This window comes from Orycteropus afer, unplaced genomic scaffold (genome assembly GCF_000298275.1).
Source record: "Orycteropus afer afer isolate SDZICR_OR568_19922 unplaced genomic scaffold, OryAfe1.0 scaffold00011, whole genome shotgun sequence".
Classification (NCBI taxonomy): Eukaryota; Metazoa; Chordata; class Mammalia; order Tubulidentata; family Orycteropodidae; genus Orycteropus; species Orycteropus afer.
The window spans coordinates 13,776,211-13,784,971 of record NW_006921598.1 but is presented as its reverse complement, the minus strand read 5'-3'; the positions used below and the strand labels follow the sequence as shown (position 1 = coordinate 13,784,971).

Below are 8,761 nucleotides of genomic sequence, written 5' to 3'. Positions count from 1 at the left end.
TTCGCTAACACTATTCAAAGGCATCAATTCTTCTTTGGTCTTCTTTATTCATTGTCTAGCTTTTGCATGCAAAAGAAGCAATTGAAAATACCAGGACTTGGGTATTTGGTAATGAAGTGATACATTTGTTTTTGTTTTTAACACTTAAAAGAGGTCTTTTGTAAATTTGCTCAATGCAATACGTCATTTGATTCTTGACTGCTGCTTCCATTGGCATTGATTGTAGGTGCAATCCACACAAAAATGAAATCCTTGACAACTTCTTTTCTAATCCTCTCAACAGTCCTATGAAATCAGAATTTTTATTTTGCCCATTTCACAGATGAGGAAACTGAGGTACAATGAAGTGAAGTGGCTTATCTAAACCACCCTGCTGGTAAGAATGAAGCCTGAGTCAGGATGGTGGTAGGATAATCTTAGGAGTCTTCCATTTTTGTGTCCCATGGCATCAGGCATAGTGCCTGGTACTTTGGAAGACCTCAGTCAATGACTGCTGAGTTGAGAATGAAAAGATTCATGTGCCAACAGGGCAATGGGAAATGGACAAATGCCTGAGCAGTGCCCTGAAAGACCAGCCATGAGAATAGCAGCTGGTGAATCATCTAGTTAGAACTTAGTCACTGGCCAGAGAGGCCTGCTAGCCTGCAGCTAGCACATATAAGGACTGACTTGTTCAGCTTTGGCTCTTTTATTTCAGGTACTCCACCTTCCAGAGAGGTGCCTGCTGGAAAGTACCCATTCATAGTCACCTCTGACTATGGGCAGAAGGTTCCTGTGGTCCAGGCTTATGCTTTCGGCAAATACTTGGGCTATCTGAAGGTTGAGTTTGATGAAAGAGGAAATGTCGTCACTTCATATGGAAATCCCATTCTTCTAAATAGCAGCATTCCTGAAGGTATGTGGAAGTCAGGGAAATGGTGCACCAATCTAAAAATTAGCTGGCTGGATTCCCACCACCACCACCACCTTTTTTTCCCCCTAATATTTCAGGAAAAGGCACTAAAACTTCTTTTTTTTTTTTTAAACTAAAAAAATATATATTCGAAGTCAGAAGTCAAGAATGTCGTAGAAGTTACACCCAGGGATTACAGATTGCAAACCTCATGAGAGTTTCATTATGCCAGTGGACCATCAGTTCATACTCAGAGATTGGTATTTAAAAAAATAAATAAATAAAAACATTACCATAAAATTGAGTCCAACTCATAGTGACCCCCATTGGGTTTCCAAGGTGGTAAATCTTCATGGAAGTAGATTGCCTCATCTTCCTTCCATGGAGCAGCTTGTGGGTTTGAACTACCAATGTTCTGGTTAGCATCAAATACCTTAGGCACTGGAAAAGGCACTAAAACTTCTGAAGAACTTAGCCTCTCCCTTGAGTGTACTGTCTTCATGGGCAAAGAGACCGAAAATACACTCAAGGTCAAAAGTCCCCATTTGCTTCTTGAGCCCTTTCAGCATCAGAAACTGTGCCTCACTGCTGCTTCTACCATTTACAAGCTTTTTCAAGCATGGGACAGTCCAGGGAGTTGTTATTGGAGCACAGGTATTCAAACTGGGCAGAGGAGGGGTCAAATCCTGGTCCCACCACTTAGGAGCAGTGTGCCATGGACACATTGCCCAGTCTCTAAGGGCCTCTGTTTCTTTCTTAACCAAATGAAGAACCTGGACTATCAGTGTTTACCACACTTTTTTTGTCTGAAACTCTTAACTAAAAATACTTTTCATATCATCTGCCTTCATATGGTGTACACGAACACACTTCTACCCTTCTCTCTGTACCTGCTCCGTGATCAGATCTGGGAAAAACAAACACAACACAGGCCTCTAAATAGCTGGACGGGAGAGGGCTGAGACAACACAGACAGCAGTGGCCCAGGAGAACCTCAGTAGGCAGGCCCTGCATACATGCACTGGGCCTTCCACAGCCCCCATACACAACTGCTAACGCTATCACAGGTGGCTGACAGATGTGACCTACTGATATTCTGAGTTGAAGCTAGGATATAAAGGTTCCTAAAGAAATTTGAAGGTAAAACCCAAAATGTACATGAATATGGTAAGGAAATGTATACCAACAGTAGGTAAGCTATATGGTGTTTGATTCTTTGTCTGGAATTTAGTCCAGCATGAAATTTGCTTTACCTGTCAGGTTTTTGTTTGTTTGTTTTTCCTAGATCCAAAAATAAAAGCAGACATTAACAAATGGAGAATAAAATTAAATAATTATTCTACCCAGGAATTGGGAAAAACAATCGTCTATTTGGATGGCACCACTCAATCATGCCGTTATAGAGAATGCAACATGGGCAACTTGATTTGTGATGCGATGGTAAGTCATCCATAGGAACAGGCCAGTGTGTAGGAAGTGGGGGAGAAAGGAAGAAGGAAAGACACATGGAGAAACAAACTGATTAGAGAATTGTTGATTCTCAGTGCCTTGGGAAGGTATCAGAACTAGTTGAGATGATCCTCACTTTATTGCTTTATAAGAACTAAAACTTGTATTTTAAGGTGTCTTGGATGTCTGAATTTTGGAGGTTGCTTTCCTTTTGTAAGATGATCAGAACACACAAACTCTGAATAATAATAGCTAAAACACATCTACTGGAGCCTAACTTGGCCAGATTGTCTTTCACCAGTCTGTCCACAGGCTCCACAGAAGCTAGACCTAGTGTGACTAGAAGCTTAGAAGTATAACATACAGTTATAATAATAATTCCCGTGGCTGAGCAAGATCACCTAAAAAAGTACCTTTCTATCCATCTGGGCAGATGGGCCATGACATTTCCCTTGGGGCCGTGCTAAGCCCAGGCCCCCAGTTAGACTCACCATTCCCATTTGTTCAAGGTCCTCACCCAGGGGATCAGTTCTTTGACAGTGCCCAGCACAGTGCCTGATATAGAGCTACACTCATTTGCCAACAAATGACAGTATTCATACTTTCCAAGGCGAGACCAATGGCCACTCCTCAGTATCATGCAGTCAGTGTGAGAGAAATAGCCAAAGAAAATCCAGTAGGTAAGTATATAAAGAAAGGTCTGAAAGGAAACACCCCCAGGTTCTTGACAGGGATTACCTCTCTAGAAGAGGCTGGGGCAGGTGGAAGAGAACTTTTGCTTTTTGTTGTAGTTTTAAAATGAGAATGTATTTCTATATTTCTGATAACTAAACATATTTCTGTGAAAGAAAGAATGAACCTGATTCTTCTAGTTTCAGGAAGGTGCTTCTGTACCTCCAAAATCTCCAGCTTGGGAACTGGCTAAAGGTACAAACATAGAATCAGGGGTTCTCATTGGTACGAGGTCTGGAGTAGAACAGGCTTTAGGGTCCTGCCTGAGACACAAGCATGGGGCACACCCTGCCCTGAGGTGCCTGTGGAGGGGTAGCACTGCAGTCCATTTGGCATGGGAGACTCAGTCCTGACACCAAGGCTCCACTATAATAAGAGAACAGTTCCCTAAGACCCACTGGCCTGAGAATAATGGGTTTTAGAGAGGGGGGCTAAAAGCTTCCTTTTTTTTTTTTAAACTTTCTATGGCTATTTAGGTAAAATGTTACAAAGCAGATTTTTTTACATTCAACAGTTCATACACATTTTGTTTCACGACACTGATTACAATCCCCACACTGTAACAGCTTTCCTCTCACCTCCTCCTTCTGGTTACCCCTTCCCTGTGTCCTTCTTACCTATGTGCCTAACCTCCTCCTGTGCAAATGCTGCCCTTCTAATCTCCTACAGTTGACTATTCTAAGGAATGCATCTCCCTGGTGTAGCTGTTCAGCTCATAGGCCTGTCAACTGTTATTTGGTAGAGAATTAAGCCACGGGAGTGAGTCCAATTCCAGGCCTGACAGGTGACTTGGGACCAGAGTCTTGGGGGTTTCACCAGTCTCTTTCTGACCATTAATCCTGGTCTTTTTTATGTTTTTGAATTTTATTCCACATTTTTTTTTTCCCACTTGATCTAGAATCTCCAATTTTGATCCCTTTCCGAGTGGTTGGCATTGGTAGCTGGGTACTATTTAGTTCTGGTCTCAGAATCAGGTAGGCTGAGTTTCCCATGGTCCGTTAGTGCCTTGAACTAATTGTTTCCATGTCTTTGATTTTCTTTACTCATATTTGCTCCAGATGAGAAGAGACCAATAGTTTTTTGTTTTTTGTTTTTTTTTTGAGACCAATAGTTTTATCTTAGATTGCTGTTCATAAGCTTTTAAGACCTCAGTCACTACTCACCAAAGTAAGATGTAGAACAATGTTTTTGTGTACTGCATTGTTCCAGTTGAGCTTGATGTCCCCCGTGACCATGGCTCTGAGCCACAGGCCCAGCAACTCACTCACTCAAGGTGCTTGGTTGTGGCTAAGAAATTATCCTATGAACTTGGAGGACATTATGCTGAGCGAAATAAGTCAGTCACAAAAGGACAAATATTGTATTAGTCCGTTATTGTAAAAGTTAAGGAAAGGTTTATATATTGGAGGACATTTTCTTTGTTGGTTACCAGGGGTGGGAGGGGAGGTGGGGAATGCTGTTAGATAGATAGAGATAAATATTGATTTGGGTGAAGAGAAGGGCAATGTACCAAATGTGAGTGACCAATACGGCAGCATTGAGGATGAGAAAGACATAGAGAGTTACATGGGCAGTACAGACAACAAATATGAACCCCTTTGCATATACAATACTGAGTTGTCCGTGAAAGCAAACATGGGTATAGGGACGGATAGATGGGTGAACAAGCTAAACAATTAGGTATGTCTAAATGGAGAGTGTATCCAAGATCATATATAGGGTTGGCAGACAATGGGCCTATAAGTTCATGTGAATGATCAGAATTCCCAGGTGTATAGTAGAGCTGACAAGGGGCAAGGTTATGGTCATTGCTTGGTCACAGCCAGCTACCCAGAGGGACCGAGTAGTTGATCCTGAGGGCTTGGGACCATAGTCGCAGGGGACATCAAGCTCAATTGGCATAACATACTATACAAAACATTGTTCCACCTACTACTTTGGCGAGTAGCAACTGGGACCTTAAAAGGTAGGAAGCTGCCATCTAGATGCAACAACGGGTCTCTCCTCGTCAAGAAGAAAGAAGAAAACCAAAATTAATGGAAACAATCAGTCGTAGCGACTGGTACACCATCCGATCTGCAACCTATACAACTATGAGACCAGAAGAACTAGATGGTGCCCAGCTACCACTGCCATCCACTTGGAAGGGATGTAGGAGATCCTGCATAAAGAGGGAGAACAATGTGGTACAAAACTCAAAATCATTTGGAGGGAAAAAAAAAAAAAAAAAAGAAGAAGAAGGTGGGGACCAGGTTTGCTGGTCCAATGGAGCCTGGTGTAACCACTGAGACTATGGCCCCTAGCTGCCCTTCAGGTCTGGAATTGAACCCACAACTGTGGTTTCCAGCCAAACAAAGTACAGGCATGTGAGTTAAACATTTACCTCAAGTAGACACACGCCCTGGAGAGAACAATCATGGGAGAAGGAAGGGCTGCTTATGCACAGGGAGATAGCTCAGGGTGCAGAAGAATATGAAGGGATGGACACTGGGAGGAGGTAACTATGGGGAGGAAGTGGGAGGGGAGCTGCTGCATTGTAAAAAATTTTGGTCAATGACATGAGACAAAGTATATGTGAACTGCTGTATGAAAAGTGAATTTACTCTGTAAATCTTCACCCAAATCCTAATTTAAAAAAATAAATAAATTAATTAATTAATTAAAAAAAAAAAAAGAAATTATCCTAACTTTGTCCTTTGTTAGCTCTATAATTTATACGGACAAATGCTGCCTGTTTCTAAGAGCTGAAACATAAGAGCAAATCCAAAGGCTGGGACAGCACTGGTCACAATATCATATTTTTGCTTCTCACAACATAAAACTAGTTCTGACTAATTATACTTGAGAAATCTCTGGGAACACAGAAACAGGAGAAAAACAACTTCAATAAAAACAAATAACCAAACCAGTCACTATGGAGTCAATTCCAACTCATGTTGATCCCATGTGTGTCAAAGTAGAACTGCACTGCATAGGGTTTTCCATGGCTGTGAACTTTCAAAATAGATCACCAGGACTTTCTTCCAAGGCACCTTTGGGTGGAATCAAACCACTAACCCCTCAGTTAGTAGCCAAGCACTTAACTGTTTGTGCCACTCAAGATCTTTTCCACAATAAAGGTAACTAAATTTCTAGAACTGATCCTAAGGAAGAAAATTCAGGATAACTAATGTGAATTTGTGCAACTGTTGCAGATTAACAACAACCTTAGACACCCAGATGAAATGACCTGGAACCACGTGTCCATGTGCATCATCAATGGAGGCGCCATTCGGTCACCCATCGATGAGCGGAACAATGGTATGTTCCCTAAATTTGGGATCCTTTCTTCCCACCCTGGCCCTGCTTTCTCATTCGGTCCCCTGGCCTGGCCATGCTCCTATCCATGAGCAACCTCAGCTAATCTCTGCTGCCAGCCACATATCAGTGTCAGCCCTTTGAGTTTGGATTAGCTGCCACTCAAGCCCAGTGCCTAACTGAAAGGGCACACTCATGTTTATATGTTCTGATTGGTATTTGCACACAGAGGAAGCAGCTATGTCAGAAGGCTGGTCGTTCAGTGCCACCTCAGAAATACAAGGAGGGGTCACTATGAGTCGGTTCCAACTCGACGGGAGTGAGTTTGGTTTTTTTGGGAAGCTTGATCTAAATTCCTGACTCATAAAGCTATAAATACTAGTTGTTGCTGATTTATGAAGAAGACTGACAACCTCTACCTTGGCATCTGGGAAGAGAACAATAAAATCACCAGGCTTCTATGCTGGAAAAGACACAGCACTGGATTATATTGTTATTCTAGTGTATTTGCAAAGAGCCTTAGTGACATAATGGTTAAGTGCTGAGCTGCTTATCGAAAGGTTGGTTGTTTGAATTCACTCAGCAGCTCCACAGGAGAAAGACTTGGCAATCTGTTCCTATCAAGAATACAGCCTAGAAAAACTTTTGGGGCAGTTCTAATCTGTCACATGCAGTCACTATTAGTCAAAAACCAACTTGATAGCACCTAACCACAACAGTTTATCTGAAGAAACTCAGAAGTTCTATCACATGGAAAAAGAAATAATAAAATGGCATGGTGCTGGAATGACTTCTTCTAACTTCACAAGGGGGATGGAGAATCTAGATCAACAGCCCAAGGCTGATTCCTATGAGGTGAAGGCCAGACATACCTCCCCTCTCCAACCTTTTTACCAAATCTGACACCAGTCATCCTTCCACGGTACTACTTCTCTGTTGGATTCAGTAATTCAATGCAATGGCCACACAGGATTCACAGACCATACTCAAGTTGTGGGGTTTATTAGAGAATTAACAGGTTACAATTCAGGATCAGGAATGCCTCAGGATACATTTCTTCAATCAGGACAGCCTTTCCTTGACCATCCTTGCAGGCAGCTTCTCTCTGGCCCTAGGCATCTTGGCTCCTTGGCCTTTTTGGGTTGGTACTGCCTCTGACCTGCTTAGGCAAGTGTTACAAAGCTCTTTAGCTCCACCAATAAGTGCCCAGAGCCATCCCACTCTGCCAGCAAGCCTCCTACCTGAAGGCCCTTTGCTTTCTCACTCCATTGGCCAGGAAGCCCATCATGCCATCTCCTGCCAGTATCCCGGCTCTGCTGCCATTTTTCTGCCACTGCTTCTTGCCATCTTGCACCATCTCTGTTGTTACAGCTCTGTGTCTCCTGGGTCTAGGAGGTTCTCAGCACAGGCACCCCAGGTCCAAAAGATGTGCTCTGCTCCCAGCTTTTGTTTTTATTGGTAGTGAAGTCCCCTATCTGCCTCTGAGATGGCTCATTTTAAGCCTCGTGGGATGGCAAAACTGACCAATCAATCTCACTGTGAGGGATTTGTACACCTTATGTACACAGTCCTACCCCAACAGAGGGTGCCATCCACCTTATGTGCATTATTAGTAAGCTATCCAATCCCCTTGGTAAGCTATGAGCACCTCATTTGCATAGTCCCACCCAGTCATTTGGTGGGAGGTTTTTTTTTTTTTTTTGTCTCTTTTCTTATTACAGTTTGTTTTACATTCAACATTATGTGTACATTTAGTTTCACTCCCCATTTACCATCCCCAACCCTAACCCAGTCTCATCCCCTCCCTGTTCAAGTTGTTTCACTGTCAGACAACAGGGACAGGTGGCAAGAATACACTGCCAGCCTGAAGAAAATGAGCAATGCTTAACAACCCACTGAAGATATAGGCTCAAATGAGGAGATTTGAGGGAGAACACAGTTGACTTTTGAGCCTCTCCATTTATAAGCTCCCACCATCTTACTCATATAGGGGAGTGCAGAGCGAGGCTTCTTGGATCCATTTCCTTTCTGTTCTAGGCTGCATTCTCTAAAGAAGCAAAACCAGTGAAGCTTACATATGTACATATAGAGATTCAGGTCACAGAAAGTAGAGGCTGGCAAGTCTGAAGTCCATGGGTCAGACATCAGGCTGGGGGCTTCTCCTGATTCACACAGCTGCAGGAGCTGATAAAACCAAGAACAGCAAATCAGACGGTAGGCTGCTGGCTCATGGGCTGTGTTGTTGTCGTTGTTGTTAAGTGCCGTTGAGTCGTTTCTGACTCATAGTGACCCCATACACAGCAGAACGAAACACTGCCCGATCCCGCGCCAGCCCCACAATCCCTGCTATACTTGAGCTCATCATTGCAGCCACCGTATCAATCCATCTCT

At 43.0% G+C, this 8,761-nt stretch overlaps 1 protein-coding gene across 1 annotated transcript in view; it reads left to right on the top strand.

Moving 5' to 3' along the window:
* Positions 1-8,761, top strand: part of NT5E (5'-nucleotidase ecto) — a 79,144-nt gene that overhangs the window by 62,527 nt on the left and 7,856 nt on the right. Inside the window, exons 4-6 of the mRNA XM_007951154.2 lie at positions 698-895; positions 2,178-2,332; positions 6,268-6,373. Of these exons, the coding sequence (XP_007949345.1) occupies positions 698-895; positions 2,178-2,332; positions 6,268-6,373 (459 nt within the window). The remainder of the gene's footprint in view (positions 1-697; positions 896-2,177; positions 2,333-6,267; positions 6,374-8,761) is intronic.